The 24,114-nt window shown below is 38.7% G+C and overlaps 1 protein-coding gene across 2 annotated transcripts in view; it reads left to right on the top strand.

The window, feature by feature from the left end:
• mosmo.L (modulator of smoothened L homeolog) overlaps positions 1-20,562 on the top strand; it is a 24,780-nt gene extending 4,218 nt beyond the window's left edge. Inside the window, exons 2-4 of one of the 2 annotated variants that reach the window (XM_041575491.1) lie at positions 10,715-10,764; positions 14,908-15,120; positions 18,522-20,562. In XM_041575491.1, coding sequence (XP_041431425.1) covers positions 10,715-10,764; positions 14,908-15,120; positions 18,522-18,706 — 448 coding nt within the window. In that variant the 3' untranslated portion in view covers positions 18,707-20,562. 2 annotated transcript variants of the gene reach the window in all.
• Positions 20,563-24,114: the final 3,552 nt, after the last annotated feature.

The raw sequence follows: 24,114 nt of genomic DNA, 5'->3' as shown, positions 1-24,114 counted from the left end.
AAATTGCAAAGTGGAGAGCTACTGAATGAAAGCTAGATAACTCAAAAAACACAAATAATAAAAAAGTGATTACCAACTGCAAATTATGTCCCTTTCTACATTGTTTCAAGGTGAACAACCCCTTTATTAATGCCTGCAGCCAAGGATCAACTGGAAGAAAAATTGGACTTTTTGTCAAGTTATACGTAGAATCCGTGCCATCAGCCAAGGCTTTAATCATGATATAATACTCAAAGATCCATGGATATCTTGTAAATGATATCTTTATAAACAGTGTTTTTGACGTCATAAGGTCTATCCATGCCCAGTGATACCATTTCTGCCACAACTTGTGTATTACAATAAATAACCCATAAAAAGTTCATAGTTGTGAACAGCCCTCCCTCACTCCCCACCCACCCAAAATCTGCATCTGTTTAATTACCTGTTAAACAAAACCAGGCAGATTCTGCTGTATGTTGCATTTACAGACACTGTTATTTTAAAGGAGGGCTTAATGTAACAGTAATATCAAAATTGAAAGTGTTTTAAAGTATTAAAAATATAATGTAGTGTTGTCCTGAACTTTTAAAACTGCTGTTTGCTTCAGAAACACTACTATTGTTTATATAAATAAGCTGCTGTGTAGAAATGGGGGCAGCCATTCAAAGGAGAAAAGGCTCAGGTTACACAGCAGATAGAAGATAAGCTCTGTAGCACATACTGGTGTTATCTGTTATCTACTATTTAACCTGTGCCATATAGCCTTTTTTCATTTTCTGCCAGCAGCTTGTTTATATGAACTATAGTAGTGTTTCTGAAGCAAACACATCCGTTTTACCAGTACATTATATTTATAACTTTAAAACAATACTTTAAAACAATCATTTTTTTGGTGTTACAGTTCCTTTAAGTCTCATGTGAAAGTTACTACAGGTATGGGATCAGTTATACGGAAACCTGTTATCTAGAAAACTCTGAATTAAGGAAAGGACATCTTCCATTTTATCCAAATAATCAAATTTTTTAAAAATGTTTTCTTTTTTTTGTAGTAATAAAACAGTGCCTTGTACTTGATCCCAACTAAGATATAATTAATCCTTATTGATGGCAAAACCAGCCTATTGGGGTTATTTTACGTTTACATGATTTTCTAACAGACTTAAAGGAGAAACAAACCCTTAATTTGAAAAAAAAAACCCTACACTACATAGACCCCCCCCCCCCTCCCTCCTCCCCCCAGCCTAGCTCACCCCTCCCAGGGCAAATGGTAATCTTACATAGTAAGTAAGGTTGAAAAAAAGACATGTCCATCGAGTTCAACCTTTTTTTTTTTTATTAACTACCTAACTGCCAGTTGACCCAGAGGAAGGCAAAAAAAAACCAACCTGAAGCCTCTCCAATTTGCCTCAGAGGGGGATAAATTCCTTCCTGACTCCAAAATGGCAATGGGACTAGTCCCTGGATCAACTTGTACTATGAGCTATCTCCCATAGCCCTGTATTGCCTCACTTGCTAAACACCATCCAACCCCTTCTTAAAGGGGACTCGTCACCCAAAAAAATTATTCAAAATCCTATTTTATCAGATTAGTCAAGGAATATGAACTTTAACTACACTATATAAATTATTTAAATCTTGTTTCCTTCAGTCTGGGAATTCATAATTATAACAAGCAGGCAGCAGCCATTTTGTGGACACTGTTATTAAGACAAGTCTTGTATCATCTCAGAATCTTGTTTGTGCACCAGAATGGGGGACCCGATGTCCATCCCCTGGTTACACAATTAAATGGTAAAGAGAACTGGGGGAATGTGTGGGAAGAGCAGTGACATCTAAGAAGTGCTGAATTGAAAGTGAAAGTAATTGTCTGCCCCGCCTCTATGCCACGGGCATAGAGGAGGGGCAGATAATATTTGATTGACAGCTGACATTTTTAAATGAGCTTACAGCAGCTATGAATGCTTAAATAAAAAATAGAAATTGGATTTCATGTTTAATTTGAAAAGGACTTTTATTATACAGATTTTTGTGTCTGGGTGACAGGTCCACTTTAAAGCTATCTAATGTATCAGCCTGTACCACTGATTCAGGGAGACAATTCCACATCTCTCACTGTAAAAAAAAACCCTTCCGAATATTTAGGCGGAACCTCTTTTCTTCTAATCTTATGAATGAGACTGTCGGGTAGGGTTTTTTTATTCAGGGTTTTTTTCTCCTTTAAGGTATGGAGATCGAAATTACAGAAAGATCAGTTATACAAAATGCTAGGGACCTGGGGATTTCAGGTTAACAGGTCCCATATCTGTATTTTTCAGAAAGCTCTCCCTTCCCTACCCAGTATGCGCCCAAAACATTTTTTTATAAACAAATTTTTAATGTTGCAATTCCATTCCCAAGGTCCAAAGTCTTCGTTTTTAATGGCATTAAAGCAGCATCAGTCTAATTTTATATACCGACAAGGATACCAAGGGGTACTTTCTTCTTTCTTTCTGTAAATTGCTATAATAAGGCATATAATTTCAGAAGAAGAAATTATCAGTTTTAGCTGCCCGAGCCTTATAATTAGTATTGTATTCTAATTTGCTAGTTTGGTGTTCTTGGATTACATATTGCATGGTGTTTCATTAGTCAGTTTTCTTTTATCACAACATTTCAAATCAAATTCATTTGGCAAGTGCCAAGCTCCCTCTGAAACAAAATGTTGATGCAAAGCAAAATGCTGAGACAAACTGAATTATTAATAAATACAAATTAATTTAAATGTGTATCCATGGTATGTTTTGGCTTCCAAGGCTGTTTGCAAAGCAGAGCGCGTCAAATAAAGGAAAACTGATTAGATAGGCATTGTCATTTACACCATATTTGATTTAATTGTACAGGTTTGGGATCCGTTATCCGGAAACATGTTGTCCAGAAAGCGACAAATTATGGAAAGGCTATCTCCCATAGATGCCATTTTATCCAAATAATCTAAATTTGTTAAAATGATTTCCTTCTTCTCTGTAATAATAAAACAGTACCTTGTACTTGATCCCAACTAAGATATAATTAATCCTTATTAGAGGCAAAACCAGCCTATTGGGTTTATGTAAAGGGGTAGTTCACCTTCCAGCACATTTTTCAGTTCAGTTGGTTTCAGACACTTCCCCAGAAATATAGGCTTTTTCCAATTACTTTTTTTCCTATTTGTGACCGTTTTTCTCATAGAAGTATGAAGATCCATTTTTTACCTTCTTAAGAAGCTCAGGGAGGGGGGGTCACCGACCCCTCTAAACTGTTAATTACAGGCAGCTGTTAGAATTGATACAATAGTTGCTAATACTCCAGAGATGCTACTGAGAAATGCAACAAGTAATGTAGCAAAATTGTAACAGTTTAGAATCTGCACCTGAATTACTGAGCTGCCAGACAGGAAATGGTTTGCCCATGGCTTTCTGCTGCTCCACAGTTCCCATTGCCCAAGATTAATTTCTGCACATCACTTTCCTGTATTGAAAATAAGCTGTGTATGCTGTCTGAGGATAGCTGGAGCAGGTCTGGCATATGTGGTACTCCAGGTTTTCCATGCGGGTCTGTGGGTCACTAAGTCGGCTGAAGCCATAACTTTTTAAAGAAGTTAGGTAGCCGATATGCACATTTGGAAGTTACAGGTGTCATAAATGCCTGTTCTGGTAGCTATTCTTTGTGTGTAAAGGTGGCCATACATGGAGAGATCCGCTCGTTTGGCCAAACGAGAGGATCTCTCTCTGATATGCCCACCTTGAGATGGGCAATATCGGGCTGATCCGATCGTGGGCCCTAGGGCCCAATGATCGGATCCTAGCGAACAGGCACGGGCGGTCGGATCACGGGACTGCATCAATGAACAGATGTGGCCGCGATCCGACTGGATTTTTAGTCCCATCCGAACAGCCAGATCTCGATCTAGGAAGCACGTCGGGGGCCTCCATACACGGGCCAATAACTGCCGACTCAGTCTGTCGGCAGCTTTTATCGGCCCGTGTATGGCCACTTTAAGTCCAATAAGACTTATGAATTATTTCATGCCACATGTACAAAAATGTTTGCTTAAATCAATAAGTTTAACATATTAAAAACTCGTTGTTACCTTTGCAGCAATGGTTGTTTAATCACCAGTTCATTATAATGATGTATACATTTTTATATGCAAACCTTAAAAGGGGTGATTTACCTCTCCGTTAATTAATATAGTATGGTATAGAACAGTTAATTCTAAGCAATTTTTTTCAATTGATCTTCATTATTTAGTTTTTTTTTCATTTCTTTTTTTTCTCACTATTTCCAACTTTCAAATGGGGGTCACTGACTCCATCTAAAAACAGATATTCTGTAAGGCTACACATTTATTTTGATTGCTACTTTTTATTACTCCTATTTCTATTCAGACACTCTCCTATTCATATTCCTGTCTCTTATTTAAATCGGTGCATGGTTGCTAGGGTAATTTGCTGAATAAGAAGCAAAATAACTTTAAAACCACATGTAATAAAAAATGAAAACCAATTGCAAATTGTCTCAGAATATCACTCTCTACATCATACTAAAGATGGAAAACCGGGCAGGATCTCCTCTGAGTGGCATGTTGATCAGCTGATCGCAACGTCATAGGCCCGCTCGTAATGTCACTCACCCGCCCCTGTGATGTCATGGCCCCACCCCTACCTGGATTGTGAGTCGCATAAAGGTGGCAACCCTACTCATGCTATTCTTCTTACTTGCATTTGCCTGTTCAATGCATACACAGGATAGATATTTTCCCAAAAAGTCACAAAATCCTTTTTTTTTTTTTTTGTCTAAAATCCACTTTGTATGCATTTTGTGCACTATACAAGATTAAAGGACCAGTAAAGGACCAGTTTTAAAAAAAATTGTTAGAATACTAAGAATTAAAAAACCCCAACACGTATTAAACTTTAAAATCTCAAAGTCTTTATTTAGAAATAACTTCCCAAAACTCCGCTGGCACTCCTCTTCAGAAAAGGCGACAGGCGAAGATCCATTGTGCGGCGCTCGATTTCTCCTCCCTGGCTATCTCCTATAAGGAAAGCAGGGAGGAGAAATAGAGCGATGCACGATGGATTACCCGATCGCCTTTTCTGAAGAGGAGCGCAAGCAGAGTTTTGGTAATTTATTTCTAAATAAAGACTGTGATTTTAAAGTTTAACATGTGTTGGTGTGGTTTGTTTTTTTGCTATTTTTTTTGTAGTATACAAACAAATTTTTTTTAAAAAAAAAAAATTGATGTTACGTATCCTTTAAACTAGCACATGTTAAACTGGAAAACAAAACTGACCACTTTGATATTTACTATTTTTCTTTTAGTTTTACAGCATTAATATGAATTGTTCTGGCCACATGCCAGAAGGTTGTTAATGATGTAAGTGGCATCTCCTAATGCTTCTCTACTCGTTTCTATGGCAATGAGCGGTAGAAAAGAGCAGAGCAGTGTCAGGACTGGTGACCAGACAAAACTGCTGGGGCCACCTCGGTTATCATATTAGGAGTATAAAACTGCAAATAGCGTGAAAAGAAAAACAAAGCTCAGAAATGTTATATTTAATTGTTTGGGTTTGTAGTTCCCCTTTTATGCTGTATATTTTCGTTCCAATCACACCCTTTAAGTGTAGGAGAACTAGCACAGCAACTCCCCCTTTTTTTTTCTTGTGTTAGGATTTATAAATCCAAAAGCCAAAACGTTTTAAAGAATGACTTTCTCCAAGGGTACCCCAGTCTAAACGTGCCCGATCTCTTACTCCTAGCTTGTATTGTTCTGTTTAACTGCTGATTGTAAGGAAACAGATGTATCACATAAAGAAGACAGACTGATACTCTGCATGTCCAAAGAGAGAGAGAATCGTTAAACTCCGGGTGGTGCTTGCGAGACTGTGGATTGCCGTAAGCACTGATGTAAGCAGTTTTATTCCTCTACATCGGGTTTAACTTTCCTCTCAATCAAAATGACAGCTATATTTGTTTCCTTGGCTTCACTGTACCCAATGTATCATTTACAATGTTAAATGCAATATGCAGGTATTTTAGTCCTGGATGTGATAACTAAGATAGTAATTAAAAAAAAAAAATATTACCTGCTATTGCTGATTTATGAGGTTGTGAGTTGGCCTCTAAAACCAAAGATATTTTTATCCTTAGAATAAACTTTTCTGCTTGGTCAAACTAAACATGGAGCTTGTACATTGGGGGGGGGGTTCATATGTTTCTTCACCATGTGAATCCTTTAGTTCAGTGGAGGAGGTCATTCATTAACGCTGTACTAATTTGCACTTGGGCAATAACACATGGCTATCAATTAGATGTCTGCTTTCTTTGTTCTACCTGCAGCTGGCTGCAATAAGCTAATTACTGATTGTTCTCTATGGGTTAAGGCCCCCCTACACGGGCAGATATAAACTGCCGACAGATTAAAGGGATACTGTCATGGGTTTTTTTCAAAACACATCATTTAATAGTGCTACTCCAGCAGAATTCTGCACTGAAATCAAATTCTTAAAAGCGCAGATTGTTTTATATTCAATTTTGAAAACTGACATGGGGCTAGACATATTGTCAGTTTCCCAGCTGCCCCCAGTCATGTGACTTGTGCCTGCACTTTAGGATGGAACTACTTTCTGGCAGGCTGTTATGTCTCCTACTTAATGTAACCGAATCAGTCTCAGTGGGACTTGGCTTTTACTAGTGAGTGCTGTTCTACCAGGGAACAGTTATCTTGTGTTAGGGAGCTGCTATCTGGTCACCTTCCCATTGTTCTGTTGTTAGGCTGCTGGGGGGGGGGGTGATATCATTCCAACCTGCAGTAAAGAGTGACTAAAGTTTAACAGAGCACAAGTCACATGACTGGGAGCAACTGGGAAATTGACAAAATGTCTAGCCCCATGTCAGATTTCAAAATTGAATATAAAAAAAATCTGTTTGCTCTTTTGAAAAATGAATTTCAGTGCAGAATTCTGCTGGAGTAACACTAGTAACTGATGTGTTTTGAAAAAAAACATGTTTTCCCATGACAGTATCCCTTTAAGTTGACCACTTATTGGGCAGTGTATAGGGCCCTCCAACATGCTGACCAACAGTCGGCCAGATGTCGATCAGGTGGGTTTAAAAATCCAGTTGGAGCGAGGTCTGCACTGTTTCATTGATGCAGTCCTCAATCGAAACGCCCCTATTCTGCTCGTTGTGATCGAATCCTTGGGCACTAGGGCCCACAATCGGATCAGAAGGTGGGCATATTGGAGAGATATCCGCTCATTTGGTGACCTCACCAAATGAGCAGATCTCTGTATGTATCACCAGCTTTACTGCCCAGGCGCTAATAGGCCTAGTATTAAAATTAATTGCATGTAGTTGCATGGGTCAAAATATAATGGGACTGATCAGACAAAAATCTGATGCTTAACCACATGGAAAGTTTTCATCCGATACAACACGGCTGTCCTCCTCAGAAGCGATAAAACCAGATGGTGTCTGATATAAAATATATTGAATGTCCGATGTAGATGCATGAACAAACTACACCACCCAACTTTGGGCCAGATTCAATTCAGTGAGATATATTTATCTCATGGTTAATCACATGCAAACTCATGGGCGAGATTCAGTTAGAAACTTTTCTCCAAATTCAGTTACAGTTTTTTCCCATAGATTTCAATTTAGTTTTCACATGGTAAACATTGAGATACGTTGAATACAATTTAATAGAAGCTTGTCCTTGTGTTTTCATGTGATAAACCTTTTTCTCACTGAATTGAATCTGGCCTTTTATCTTATCTGACGTTAAATTCTAGCTATGCGGGATTCGATTTCATAGGATCCTACAAATCTCATGGTTTTGCATGTAGGGTTGCCACCTGGCCAGTATTTTACCAGAAATAACAGCTTTTTCCAATTATTTTCTATGTGTTACTGTTTTTCTAATATTGAAGTGTATTTTTTTTTTCACTTTCTGAAGCAGCTCTGGGAGGTGGGGTCGCCGACCCTGTAACCTGTTCTAAATTGATACATTTTAGATACATTTCTTATCTTTGTCCCTGCTGAGCAGAATCTCTGGGTTTCATTACAGGCAGCTGTTAGAATTGATACAATAGTTGCTAATACTCCAGAGATGCTGCTGAGAAATGTATCAACTAAATTTTGCAAAATTGTAACCGTTTAGAGTCTGCACCTGAATTACTGAGCTGACAGACTGAAACACCACAGAGTACAGATGGGAACATTCAACTTTAAACTTCGAATTTGGAAAAACAGTAAGAATAAAGACTTCTAAAAAAAAAAGTCTATTTCTGGGGAACAATCTGAAAACAATTGAACTGAAAAAAGTGTTTGGAAGGTGAACAACCCCTTTAAAAACATATATATTTTTTTAAATAAATGTATATTTGAAAGTTGCTTAGAATTATGTTTTCTTTTATTAGGCAAATTTTTATTTTTCAGTTGACTTGCCTTTTAAGACACAAAACTCGTCTGTATACCCTTTCCCTTCTATATCTGCAAATCGGGACTGTCCCGTAGAAGAGAGGTCATTTGATTGACAATGACAGTGATCTGCTTCCCTCCCTGGAGTCAGTAGCTATTAAATTGGATTGGAGTCAGCAGTATAGAGGGCACCCTTTGCAGGAGACTTGTGCATAGAAAATGAATACCTGGTTTACTATCCTTTCTGTTTATTGCTAGAGTTGTCGAGAATAGAATAAACGTTTAAAGATTATTATAAAAGCTGTTGTTCTTGAAGAAAACTTTGTCAAGAAATTAGTGAATTGCAGAAGTGCTCGGGGAGCACTTTTAATGCATAATTACATTTTATGAGTCCTCTTTATTGCTTCAAAAAGTGCTCTCATCCATATAGCAAGTATGGCCCACCATTTGTTCAGGCTCCCTTTTGCTTGTAACAATGATACAGATAAAAATAAACCGCATCATAGCAGTTACCTGAAGTATACCGAAGTGCATGTGGTAACAAATAAGGATTCGGTCCCATTGGTTTTTAGACTTGGTCTTTCAGACCCCACAGTTTGGGAGAATACTGAAAGTGGAATCTTTGTTTCCTACTCCTCTTAAAAGAACAGTAACGCCAAAACATTAAAGTCATTTAAATATAATGCACTGGTAAAAACCGATGTGAGGCTTCAGAAACATTATTATAGTTTATATAAACAAGCTGCCCATAGACGTGCCGATTATTGGCCTATGTCGGACAAACGATCATCCTTGCCAATCTTCCAACCTGCAACTAACTATTCAGATTAATATAAAGTAGTAAAGAGAACAAATCACACGGGCCATTATTTGCCTCACCGCAATTGTATGAAAGTTATGTCCGACAAATAGTCCCATTGCTACAATACATGCAGAGATCTTATTCTTGGCTGATATAAAACTTTGAATCTGTCTGAAAGACCTATCGCTATGGTACGAAGACTGCCTGGACAATCCACACAGGTACGAAAATCATACAAACCGCCATTTCCTATGATGGTATCTTCGTGTCTATGGCCAGCTTTAAAGGAAAACTATACCCCCAAACAATATAGGTCTCTCTAAAACGATACTGCATAAAACAGCTCATGTGTAAAACCCTGTTTCATGTAAATAAACCATTTTCATAATAATATACTTTTCTACTAGTATATTGGATAATCATAAATAGAAAGTTGCCATTTAAAAAAAAAAAAAAAAAAGGGCAATATTTACTTAAATAAATATATATTCCAGTTTGGTAAGATCTGTTGCTTAAGTATTCATGTTGGGTATATAGTTTTCCTTTAATAGTGCTCAGGAGAATTCTGCACTAAAATATATTTTTCAAAAGAGCAAGCATATTTTTTTTTTTTTTTTTTTTGAGATCTAACATGGGGCTACATAATTAGTTTCCCAGATGCCCCCTGTCATGTGACTTGTGCTCTGATTAACTTCAGTCTCTCTTTACTGCTGCACTACAAGTTGGAGCTCTACCACCCCCTCCCTTTCCCCCTAGCAGCTTATCAACAGAACAATGGGAAGGTGACCAGATAATAGCTCCCTGACACAAGATAACAGCTCCCTGGTAGATATGAGAATAGTGCTCAGTAGTAAAAATCCAAGTCCCACTGCGACTCATTCAGTCACTTTGAGTATGAGAAACGGCTTATCTGAAAGCAGTTCCATCAGGAAGTGCTGGCTCATTCTGAAAGCACATGGTCAGACACAATCACCTGAGATGGCTGCCTACACACCAATATTACAACTAAAACATAATCATGACCGAATCCCTTTAAGGAGCAGTATGAAAAGCAGAATATAATCAATGGGGGAAGGAGAATTTGTGTGTTATCAGCATGTTGTTGATGATGTAGCCAAAGAAATGTATTGATTTACCAGAGAAATCATTATAAATAGAAAACAGGAGAGGGTCAGTGGACTGGGCCTTAAGGAACTCCCATAGTTGCAATAGATGAATCCACAAAATATATCAATAGCTGAACTGGTGTGATATGATGAATCATTATAATACATATGCTAGATATGTCACCATTGTCATAAACTGGCTGTGCAGGATGAAATGTATGTAGATAGTCTGGAAAAACAAGTATGCTAATACAGATATGGGACCTGTTATCCAGAATGCTCGGGACGTGGGGTTTTCCAGATAATGGGTCTTTCCATAATTTGGGTCTCCGTGCTATACTCAATATTAAGTCTACTGAACTTTGATTAAACCCAATAGGATTATTTTGCCTCCAATAAGGATTCATCTCAGTTGGGATCAAGTGCAAGGTATGGTTTTATTATTACAGGAATTTTATTTATTTTTTAAATTGGATTATTTGGATAAAATGAAGTCTATGGGAGATGTTCTTCCTGTAATTTGGAGCTTTCTGGACAATGGTTTTCCGGATGGCGGATCCGATACCTATATGTGAATATTGCAGCTGGATCCTCATGTCTCTCCTTTCTTCTTTTGCTCTTTGACTCTGAACAATTGGCTATTGAAGTCAATAAAACATTGTTGTATCTCCTGCTAGATGAAAGCCATAATGTCCTGTGGCTGCAACTTCCACATGTCACTAAAGGCCCCTCCCTGTACACGGGAAGATATAAAATGGCGACCGATTTAAGTCAGCAGCTTATTTGGCCATATTGGTGTATCGGGCCCTCTGACAGGCTTCCCTGATATCTGTCCAAAAGTCAACCAGAAGTCGATCATCTGGGCTTAAATATCCTTTCTGATCAAGGAACTGCGTTGGTTCGTTCCTCGATCCGACCACCAGTTTTCTCCTCGTTATGATCCGATCATTATCCTATTGCTGTAGTAGAATGTGAAAAGCAAGACTTGAAAGCTACTGCTGCTTTCCTCCTGGGAATATCTGCCTGAAAGACTGCTGCCCAGATGAACATCTTTAAAGCTTTCGGAACATCTGTTACACATAAAATAAGCGCTTTGTATTCAGAGTGGAGCCTTTAAACTGGAAAATGTTGGTCACTTAGGGTCAGCTAAGGCTTCTTTTACATGTTTATCTATTTTAATTAAAGGGGCTGTAGCCGTTTGTTATATTGCTTTTCCTATATAGCCAAATGTATTTATTTTGTACGATTCCACAATGTAGTGATGGGTGGGTGCTACTAAGGCTTAGCACTATTGCACATGAGTTGGGGACAGGCACTTCTTTTTCTGATTTTTTTTTCACAATTTGGGTCTTTTTTTGTTAGACACGGTCAAAATGTTGATCTTAGTGCCATTCGATTTAGGTGATTTTAACACCAGAGATACATGGGTGACTAAAGGCCATGTTAACTGCGCAGGTTTCTGCTTAAGACTGTGCAACTTTAAAGGGGACATATAGCATACATTTTCACAATGCATCAAACCATGTAAAATAGAATAAATAGTTTTTATATTAATTTTGTCAAAAACGTCTATTAGCTTGAAAACTGTGCTCAGAAACCCGTTATTCAGAAAGCTCCAAATTACAGAAAGGCCGTCTGCCATAGACTCCATTTCATCCAAATAATCCAAGTTGTATGTGTATTTCCCATGAAGTAGTGTTCTGACTATTATGTTGGACATCCAGTCACTCCAGCTTTTATAGATTACATTTTTGCCTAATTAACTGTTTTTTATTTTGTGCAGCCTATCTATTTACCCAGTTTTTATTCTTACAATAAACAATTCCTTTAAAATTCTGAACCATGAAGGGAACATGTTGAAGGGCTTTCTGCATTATTCCTTCTGGTCATTGGAGATGGTCACTAATCAAATTTCGGCAAGTCCAGACTTGTTTTGAGCTTAATCCGGGAAGTAGTGACACACAGCAAGACATCTGAATTAAAGCATATGTAACCTTTTAACTTGCCCCGAGCACTTAGCTGCGCTTTGATGCTCTTCGAAAATGCACAGCCTTATAAATATCTCTATGCTAACGTCATGGGCACAGAAAAGAATGCGGTCAGATGTGAACTGCGCTTTTGTCTATAACGCGGACCAGCAGCATTTATTTGTATCTTGTCAAAGGCTTTGTTTAGAGAGTTTATGAAATCTTTATAAAACCGTTATATACTTGGGTTAGTCCCAGTGAATGAAGTAAAACTGCTGCTTTTGGCATGCAGACCTTATTTTTCTTCTCCAGACAGGCCATCTGTATTCTGGATCACCGTAAAATAAAAATGCTACCTTTTTAGTTCAGTTTTGGTACTTCCAAAATCTATAAAAGTATATTTTTGTTTGCTAATACAGGTATGGGATCCATTATCTGGAAACCTGTTATCCTGAAAACTCAGAATTACGGAAAGGCTGTTTATATTTTTTCCAAATAATATCCCTGAATCTAGAATCATAAGTCAAAATACTTTATTAAGGGACGTTATACCCCCATTTTTTCACATTCCTTCAATGACTAGGGCTTGTATTGGACAACCTTTTTGCCTGTTGTTTTAATAAAGACAAGTCTAGGACTTATACCAATGTGCAAAAGTATACTGCCTCTTTAAGCTAGTGTCTGAAGGCTAATAAATTGCTATGGGTGTGGGGGGGTGGAGCTTATGCGCATTCATTAATCCTAAATGTCTGACGGACATTACTAATCAAATTATAGCAAGTCCAAACTTGTGTTGGTTAATTCAAAAAGACATTTCATTGATAACATGCACTCAAGCTCGTAGCTGACTTTTTTTAAAGGATGCAGATGCCTGAACCCAAAAATGTAATTGATACAAGCTTGCTTAGGATGCTTCTCTGAGCACTTTTGCAATTTACTGTAAATTCATTATCTGTTTAAGTGGTTTGTGAGATATTGGCATTTTTAGACTGCTACTGTTACTGCTGCTGTAGTGTTGCATGCTGGCCTGAAACCTGCCGGACTTGTGGATTAACTTGAGTCAGGTGGTTTCAGGCTGAAACGTTCTGATCTGGGACAGATGTGGGTTAGACTGTAGTGATGTGCGGGCCGGCCCGATACCCGCGGGTGGGTCGGGTTCAGGTCAACCTCGCACCCCCATTTACGGGTGGCGGGCGGATCCAGGTCGAGCTCTTCTTCCTACTCTCCCCACCCGCCACCTTACACTGACAGCTTCTGACTTCCGGATTCCGGTTTTATAGCTGCGTGCCATCTCGATCCGCCCCTTTTGTGACATCATCATCGGCGCGGGTCAATAAAAGGAACCCGGAAGTCGGTTGGGTGCGAGTCGGGTAAAAACCAACCCACACATCACTATTAGACTTGCCTGTCTCCCCCTGGGCGCAACCATCTCAATCTCACACTGGTCGCTTGTTGAGAAGTGTTGAATTAGTGACATTTGTGGACCAGGAAATTGCTAACCATTTGTTTCTAGATGTAAATCCTATGTTTGCAGGTGTTGGTTCTGCTAACGTGGCATAACGCAGAATTAGCAGGGCAAAATACAGGCCATTTTTATTTGCTTTACCTTCTTCCAGTGGAGCCGGTGACCTGTTATGTACTTATACTAGGGGTGCACCAAATCCAGGACTACATTCAGCCTTTTTCGCCAGGATTTGGCCAAACCGAAACCAAAAAATCACACTTTTCATTACACAAACAAGGAAGGCAAAAAATGATTTAACCACGAGCAGCTTTCCTCCTTGTTTCCCTAATTGACATGTGCAAATTAGGCTTCGGTTCAGTATTTGGCCAAATCTTTCACAAAGGATTTGGAATTCGGCTGAATCTTAAAATTAGTTGACTCTGTGCATCCCTAATCTATACATAAAATGTTTTTACATATACTTTCTAAAAGGAAAAATCACGAATATTCTGACTCGGTTTGACTTTTGTATGGTATTCATTATGAGGTGGATCTTTTTTTTATAATGAGTGCTGTATAAATCAAACCCCATTAAGCTTTTTTATATATATTATGTGTGTGTGTTTTTTGTTTTGTTTTTTTTGGCCCAGGGCATGTGTGTTAGTAGTGTTTGTATCTGTAAAGCATATAGACACTAATTTATAAGTCCTTGGCTGAGCTCCATGCTGTTCCACTCCACAAGGAATTTTAATTATTAAACAGATTCTGATTTCATGGATGCTGGTTAAGAATGTGCAGCTGGGGGTAAAGTGATTGTAAAAGTCACATTTGATTTACAGCTTTGGATTATAGTAAAGAGTGGATGCCTGCTGACCATCACAGTTTGGTGGGAAAGCAAGTGAAGAATGAAATTGGTGTATGCTGTATGAGGAATATGGTAACATTTTAAATTCTGGTTACTTTGGAGCCCAATAGGATTAAGTGGTTGAAAACAAGTTTCTCTGAATATAACAGGTCTTTATAAGGAGCAGGATATTAACTACAAACTGCAATCAACCAGCTGTAGTAGCAGTACTACTGCGCGGTTGCTCCTTTATTAGTTGAGAATTAAGAAATGGATAATTCTGAATCATTTATGTTACTCTGTTTTCTGTCTTTCAGGAGCTCTCACAGTCGGCCTCGTCAGACAATGTCAGACTATTCATGGACGTGACAGAACCTGTATTCCCCCAAGGCTCCCACCTGAGTGGGTAACCACTCTGTTTTTTATCATCATGGGAATCATATCATTGACTGTTACTTGTGGCTTGCTAGTGGCCTCCCATTGGAGAAGAGAAGCTACAAAATATGCCCGCTGGATAGCGTTTACCGGCAGTAAGTGGATGTCAATTGTACAGAGTATATATCAGAAAGCTCCTGAAGCTCTTGGTTACATTCTGCTCAAGAAATAAAAAGGAAACTGCCCGTATCCCTCCTGTTGTACAGCAGGATTCATGATCTAGTTGCTTATAGCTTGTCTAGAGACATCCGTTGCAGGAATGCAAGTATACAGTAGTTTCCATAAACTCAATGTTATGACATATTTTTTTGTTTATAGTGCACATTTCCAATCTGAAAATATGTACTTAAAGGAAAACTATACCCCCCAAACAATGTAGGTCTCTATAAAAAGATATTACATAAAACAGCTCATATGTAAAACCCTGCTTCATGTAAATAAACCATTTTCATAATAATATACTTTTCTAGTAGTATGTGCCATTGGGTAATCCTAAATAGAAAATTGCCATTTTAAAAAATAAGGGCCGCCCCCTGGGATCATACGATTCACTGTACTGTATGTTAGGTCACATGAGCCAATTAACAGCCAGAGTTCTGTCTTTTGCTTCCACACTTCTTCCTGTTACAGTTAGTGTTGTAGTATTTCTGGTCAGGTGATCTCTGAGGCAGCACAGATAGAGTCACGAAATGGTGGTTCAAGGCAAGAGATGTAAAAGGGAAATATTTACATAAATATATATTCCAGTAAGATTCTTTAATATGCCACTTAATATGATATGAACTATCTGTTCCTTAAGTGTTCATTTTGGGGGTATAGTTTTCCTTTAATTGACCTGACTTCTTTTTAAATTGGTTTCATTCACAAAAATGGGATAAAATTAGCATTTTATGCTTCGTCAGAGCATAGTATTTGCCTGTATTTGCAGCAGCCAGTGACTAAACATTAACCTGGGACCCTAGGCCAGCGCTCCCCTTCTTTACACTGGCCTGGGGTACTTTAAATTAGCGCACAGCACTGCTATCTTCTGTTTCTGGTGTAGACATTGATCACTTCATCTTGTCTCTTAAAAAAAGTGAGATGAAGGGAAATAGCTACAGAGAAGAGTAAAACAAGATAACACATAAAAAAAACGCGCATTTATGCCAGTTATTTGCCTGCTTCAGTTATAGAATTTTTTTTTATTAACTTTCATTACACATGAAATGAGCCATCTGCGGTACCCTATCATCAATGGTAACATAGTAATGCAAAAATGTATGAGAAGGGTAGAAAAAAGAAAATCAAAATCAAAAGAAAAAAGGAGTACATATAATTAGCTAAATGGCGGTGGGTAGGGATGGGCGAATTTGACACGTTTCGCCAAAAATTTGCTGCCGCCGAAATGTCGCAGACGCCCATTAAAGTCTATGGACGTCAAAAAGATTTTGTCACGCGGTGAAATTGTTTTGACGCGTGTCTTTTTTTTTTTTTTTTTTTATTTTTTTTTTTTGACGCACACCGCCATACAAATCTATGGGCGTCATTTTTTCGGCGAAACGAGGCAAAAAAATGCGCCCATTTTTAGCGGTGGGGTATTATTATTAATGCTTCTATGTTGGTCTTAGAATATTTGGGTTACTGGCTTTTTGCTGAGTATGTCCCATTGTCACGATTGTAGGGTCAGATAAAGCGGAGTGTCATTTTTCATGGGCTAATCAAGGGAGCCAGATTTTATCATGTTTAAAGGGTAAGGCATTTTTAGTAGCTTAAGGCACAAAATGTCTCAATGTCCTTTAATATATTGATAATGGGTTGAGTGCAAAGGACCTCTTGTATTTGTCTATGCAGATTTTATCATAGGCTGCCATATCGTTCTTCAATGTATATGTAAGCTTTTCGTTGGTGGCTATACAGGTATGGGATCCGTTATCCAGAAAACTCCAAAATTACGAAAAAGGCGTCTTCCATAGACTCCATTATAATCAAATAATCCAAATTTTTTTTTTTTTTTAATGATTTCCTTTTTACCTGTAATAATAAAACAGTAGCTTGTACTTGATCCCAACTAAGATATAATTAATCCTTACTGAAAGCAAAACCAGTTTATTGGGTTATTGTTTACAGAATTTTCTAGTAGACTTAAGGTATGAAGATATAGATTACAGAAAAATCCGTTATCCGGAAAACCCCAGGTCCCGAGCATTCTGGATAACGGTTCCCATACCTGTACCAATTATCTTTAGGGGTTCCAATGGTAGTGCCTGCTATGATAAGTCTGGCAGCCATCAGTATGTGTTGGCTCCGCTTATGAACCAAGTTGGTATATTTTTAGGGTTTTTTTCCCCAGTAACATTACCAGGGGGTCTTTCGGGAATTTAGTATGAAAGAATCTGGAAAGGAGATTAGTGACTGCGTCCCAAAATTTAGATACAATCTTGCAGTTCCACCAAATGTGGAGTATAGTTCCAGGCCAGAGCAGCCTCGGAAGCATTGTGGGTTGCACGTGGAATAAAGTTTAATGTTTTGGTGTTTTTTGTTTTGTTTTTTTTAATTATGGCTCCATACATGCGTTAAGATGGTTGTATTGGTGGGGCTTAAAGCAGGAATAGAATCACCCAACCCATGGGTAAAATTAGAGGAGCGTTCTATTTTTTTGGATTCCCCTCTTCATATAACAATGTGACTTTTATTACAAAGTTTCATATAGCTCTTTAGCTACTTTAAGTGATTTGTTCTGTTTGAAAACTGCACCTTTGATTTACCCTGACACACGGAGGCCTATTTGTGAACCGTCTCATTTTAGTGGTTTTTAAAACCATGGCTAAACTCACTTTCTGGAGAACCACAAATATCATGATATTGATTTAAAAAAAAAAAAATCCAAATGTGAAAGGCATGAATGAAAAAAGCACCGAACAATCAGAAAAAACAATCCAAAAACCTATAAAAACAGTACAATGGGATCAGCGCAGCTCCTATAGGACCTTGATAACTACCTGACGAATTAGAGTTTTTAGTGGTCTTTACATTTAATAAATCCTGAATTTGTAGAGCTTTAAAAAAAAAAAAATAGGAGAACCACAATTATTTCGAGATTTTTTGGGGAAAAAAAAATTAGATTATTAACTTGTCCCCTTAGACTATACACAGACTAATGATATCTGCCGTTTTGGTCCAGTCAGCAGCTTATTAGCCCATGTATGAAACATTCCCAAATATCGCCAAAGATTGGGTACATTTATATCCAGCAGGTTAGAAAATTTAATTGGGGGAGGATTGCATCTGTACATTGATACATTTCTTTCTCTACTGGTCTCCCTTGGCCCTCATTCTGCTCTGGTTGTTTGCCTTAATTGGATCATCCCGGTTTGTCCCAGTATGCTGGTGGACAAATTGGGTAAAGTTCTGCTTGTTTGGTGACATTATCAAATGAGAAGATATTATAGCGTGTGCCCAACTTAAATTCTATTATATAACACTTTTATACCACAATTTTCTTTTTCTTTCTCTACAGTGATCCTCTTCTGTATGGCAGCATTAATATTCCCAATAGGATTTTACATCAACGAAGTTGGAGGCCAACCCTACAAATTACCCAACAACACAGTAGTCGGATCATCTTATGTACTTTTTGTTTTATCCATTTTCTTTACAATAGTAGGACTATTATTTGCGGGCAAAGTATGTTTACCTGGTTGATTTAAGGGAATTCACTTTTATTTCTTTTTTTTTTTTAATCGGAATGGATCATTTCATTTTTTGGGTGGGCAGGATTGGTGGGTTTATCAGAGGACATTGACTTCGCAAGAAAATTCCTGAAAGGGACACGAGAACCCAGAAGACCACCGACATTTTGACGTTCTCGCTATGCACTTTGGATTCAAAAGGAGAGCCTTTCTTTCCATAACCAAATACAATTCTCATTGACTTATCTCCTGAGCATAAACATGCAGTCAGGTCTGCACTGTGACAGGACTTGTGAAGAATGCTTTACACTGACAAGCAAACTGACCTTTATTACTGTATCCAGTTCCCGTTTTTATCGTCGGATTATGGGAATTGAAGAGGAAGAAAGAAAAGTATTTATGAACTTTGCATACGACCTAGCGGCATTTCCAGGCCAAGTGAGGCTGGCCTCACTTACAAGAGGAATAGAGATCTGGAGACTGAGGGATAAGTCAGTGCACCGGATTAGGTTTCACTGCACCAATGAGCTAAGAGATCAAACCTGTGCAACACTGTGGTGCCTGATGGCTCAAAACTCGGTTACCCCATTTCGGTTTGTGTTCCTGCTCCCTTCAGCTTAATGTGCTTTGTGCTCCCCCCGTTCAGAGAAGTGGCCACCGAAACACCGTATGCTTCCATTTATCAATGTTCCCGTTGGTATTGAAATGAGAGGCATTTTAAAAAGTTCTTTAAAAAAAAAAAAGGTGCTTTTCGCATTGAAAGGGAATGTTCCAATCCGTAAATATGACGAGAAAATATTGTGCTTTTTCCTTCACTTGTATCTCTGTAGGAGGAACTTCAAAAAGAAAAACAAGAGAGTCAAACACTAATGTCTTGGGGAGGGATGGATTATTCATTTATATTTATATAAATATATATATATTTTTTGCTGACGCAGTATAAAGTGTATATACAAGCAGCAGCTCCTGGAAGAGAACGCTAATTGCTTTTGCTTGAGAAATCACTGTGGCGTGCAAACTGGAACTCGCTAGAAGAAAAAGCCATTTTCTCCCCCCAAAGGCCTGTTAGTGAAGTCTTCAGTTTACCTCGCCCGCTGTTAGCAGGCCTCAACGTCTAATCTACCCTTCCCATTTCTGTGAGTAACAAAAAATAAAAACAATAGGGTCAATTTTGCTTTCAGCTGAACTTCCTTGTAGGATATTTGATATCCGAACGGAGTTGGGAAAAGCTTCACTCCCACCCCACAGACACCCACAACCACTGTTGTTACGGACTTCACCACCAGGGCTGTCTTTAGTAGTCAAAATGGACTTGATGCCGGCCCATTATGTATATAAAAATAATACTGTTCACCCTGTGGCTTTTCATCTGTTGAGCTAAGCTCTGCACCCTTCTCTGACAGTGGGTGCCGGGACTTAAACTTAACGCTAAAAGACCACAGATATATATGGAGATGCTGTTACTATCTTGCCCTATTATGACTTCCCTCCTACGACTGATAATCTGGCAGCCCCCCTTCTATTTGGACCCCCTAAAGACAGCTCTGCCGACTACACAGCAATTTAACCAGCGCTAACTTCAAGCACAGCTACAAGACTATGAAACAAAGTATGGTACAGGAGACGTCACTACTAGGTCAAAAACGATGTAAATACATTTGTTCTGTATTGTGTGTTACTTGTTATGACTAATTTATTATCAGTCAGATGAACATTCTTAAATTATTTTTGTCTGAGCTTTTTTTTTTTTTTCCATTTGGTTACTTGTCACGTATTCTTAGCATTTTATGTAGGTCTTTGTCTGCATTTGATTAAAAAGGAGATATTTAGAGCAAATGGGTATAAATAAAAAGCAATGTTTAAACTCTATGATTATTGTTAAGGTTAAAAGAGGTTAATACCTTGCAGGGTTTGATCTAGGATCACATTAGTTGTTTTTGGTTTTTTTTAGGGATGCACCGAATCTGCTCTTTTGGATTCGGCCAAAATCCTTATTATAATTAGTGGTGAGAAGGGGAAAACATTTTTTACTTCCTTGTTTTGTGACCAATTCGGATTTGGTTTGGCCAGGCAGAAGGATTCGGCCGAATCCTGCTGAAAAAGGCCAAATCCCGAACCAAATTCTGGATTCGATGCATCCCTATTTTTTTATATATAAACATTTTAATGCTTTTGAAACTAAAATTAATTTTTCATTTAGAGGACCCATTTATTATTTTAAGTGCAGAGACACATGCTCCGATTCGGGAAGATTAGTCGCCCAGCGACAAATCTCCTATTCTTCGGGGCGACTAATCTCTCTGAACTGCCTCCTGCTGGCTAGAATGTAATTGCCGGCTGGATGGCAATCGGTGTGCTTTGTTTTCCGAAGTCGCGTGAAGTTGCCTCACGAGGATACTTCGGAAAACAAAGTGGTCCGAGTGCCATCCCACCGGCGATTTAGATTCTAACTGGCGGGAGGCAGTTCGGGGAGATTAGTCACCCCAAAGAAGAGGCTTTTTTAGTGGCCGGGCGACTAAATCTCCCAAATCTTTGCGTCTCCCCTTACCCTTGACTGGCAAGATTTGTAATGTTTTCTCTACCTTTACAACAAACCGGGGTAAAGCTGGCCATACACGGAAAGATCCGATCATACGAATCGAGGTCAGGTTAAAAGATTTCTGTCGGCTGCCGATATCTCTGCATGTATTGCCAGTCGTACAATTTGTCTCCAGCTTTGTCGGACATAACTTTCATACGATTGCTGTCAGGGGCAGAACATTGGCTGATCTGTTCTTTTACTACTTTATTTGATCTGAACGGTTAGTGGCAGGTCGGGAGATGGCGAAGTCCTATCGTACGATCGGATCTTTGCATCTATGGCCAACTTAAGACCACAGTTTATCTGCCAACTTGTAAATTTTTAACACAATTGGTTGGGGGACTCACTGCAGCTACATAGGTTAGCATTTTATGTAGGTCTTTGTCTGCATTTCATTAAAAGGGAGATATTAAGAGCAATTTGGTATAAATAATATGGGTGGTTATTAAAAAGAATAATAAAGGCATTTAATAAACGGTAGGATATCAAGCACGCGTCTTAAATAGCCTTTGGGGGTTTTGCACTATTGCCATGCAAGCCTGTCCATTGGATATCGAGTAGTATGTGACCTGCATAAGTCTCTTGCCATACTGATATATTTTTATGGGTTTATTAGTTTTCATTTGCAGCTTCCCTGCCTTTTCTGCTTAATTCAGTCTGACCAAAGCTAAGCATCTCCTGCAGCAGTAAAAAGGTCAACAATTGAGTAAATCCGAATGCCTAGAGACTTTTGGGTGTGTCATTTGGTAAAGGCCATGGTCACACAGAACGTAGGCTCTGCTGCTCTCAGCTTGTGTATTTTTGCAGACTTAACCTAGGGCCAGGAGGTTGTTTTCAGGGTGCATGCACAGCAGACAGTAGGCTGGTGGATTCTCGGCCTGCAGATATCCAACTCGTTTGCCACTAGCCTGAGAGAAGCGGATCCACTCTGTGCCCCCTGCTCCTTTTATCTGAGCTGCTTCAGCCTGAGGAGCAGAGTGGAGGTCGGCCTGATGGGCAGATCTTCACCCGCTCTGCTGAATGTGAGTGTGCACAGGCAGATCTTATGCAAATCAACTAAAGGTGGCCATACACGGGCCGCTAAAAGCTGCCAACAGACCGAGTCGGCAGCTTATTGGCCTGTGTATGGGGCCCCCCGACGGGGGGACAAAAAATATCATTGTACGGCGGCTACATCTGTTTGATGATGTGATCCGACCGCCCGTTCCCATTCGTTAGGATCAGCCCAATATTGCCCACCTCAAGGTGGGCATATCGGAGAGAGATCTGCTCGTTTGGCGACATTGCCAACGAGCTGATCTCTCTGTGTATGGCCACCTTAAGATGGGGCACAGAGCAGATCCACTTCAATCTGCCTGCTGAGAGAAGCAGAACCTATGTACAGCACAGTTTACACCTTAGTTTCCATAATGGTATTGATTGTATTGAGACAAGTGTATAAAACAGCCTTCTGGAGGTAAATGGAAGAAGGACCAGATGGAAGGCAAAATCTTCACTCATAAGTACAGAGGTAAGAGAGTCTGCCCCAGTCCATACAATCTATGCTCGGTTTTAGCCTGAGTGCAGGGAGCCTCACTGTTCAAAACCCTTGGTAGTTACCAAGAAAGAACAAAGAAAATGCACAGAGAATGTCACAACAACTGCAAAGAAAAAGTTATTAGGTATGTATTTACTAAAATGGGTCATTATAGTTCTCTATTATGAATACAGAAAAGACCAACTTAATGTATAGTGTTTCTTTTTGAGTAAAACACCATATGTTCCCATATGTTGATAGATAAGGAATGTTCTGTGCACACAGCAAGCTATACCATCACACTCTGATTTTAAAGGGAAATAAATGCAACTCGGTTTATTTCCCCAATAACAGGATTAGGCTTCTTGGGGGGGATTTGCATTTGGGGCTCAGATTTGAGTGCACCTAGTGGTTGTATCCTCTTATTTGTTCCATTATATTCGACATTGCATTCACATTTTTTGTTTTTTTTTAGACTCTGTTTTAAAAAGACAAAAACATAAATAATAACAAATGATAACTATTATAGAATATGATATTATAAATAATAAATGAAGACCAATTGCAAATTTCTACATCATAAAAATTAATTCAAAGGTGAACAACCCCTTTAATAAAAGTAAAGCAATAACCAGCGCATGGGTTTTTACACATGAATATTTGGAAAAGCAGTGGTTAACAGAAATTAAAAAGAACCATTTTAGATCCAAAATGCTTTTTGTTAAAGTATATTATTAAACACCCACGTGTGCTTTCACAAATGACTATATGGGTATTTGCAGTTCAATGGCAATAAATTCCCTTTTTAATTCTGTTAATGTTCTAGGGAGCAGGGAGCTTGCCTACGGCCTCTTATTGTTCAGTTATAAAACACAAAAGGAAATAGTTTATCAGTACAAAGGAATACTGGAGTCAGTAGGTTAAAAATAATTTAGACTGAAAATGTTTTAACATTTAACAATGTCATTGCTTGAGTGTGTCAATAGGAATATTCATCAATTAACTGCTTATACACGCACTCAACAGTCTATATGGGCAGGATAAGATTTTTTTTCCCCAGGCTTACAACTTAGGCTGGCCATACACAAAGTTGCCAACTTATTAGCCAGTATATGGGGCCTTCTGAAGGGACGGCTGGCCAACAATTGGACAGAAAGCTATTGGGCAGGTTTGAAAATTCCATCAGGTGAGGGCAGTATGGGTGTGTAGATGTGGTCGTCACCCAGTGGGTCCCAAGGCCTGTGCTATGAACCAATTGTTGGACTCGACTGATATCTGCTTGTTTATGGGCAGTTAAGACTCTGCAAGAAATGTATTTAGAGGT

Source organism: Xenopus laevis, chromosome 9_10L (assembly GCF_017654675.1).
Source record: "Xenopus laevis strain J_2021 chromosome 9_10L, Xenopus_laevis_v10.1, whole genome shotgun sequence".
NCBI classification, from domain to species: domain Eukaryota; kingdom Metazoa; phylum Chordata; class Amphibia; order Anura; family Pipidae; genus Xenopus; species Xenopus laevis.
Note: the sequence above shows the minus strand (reverse complement) of the source record. Positions and strands in the feature narration are given on the sequence as shown.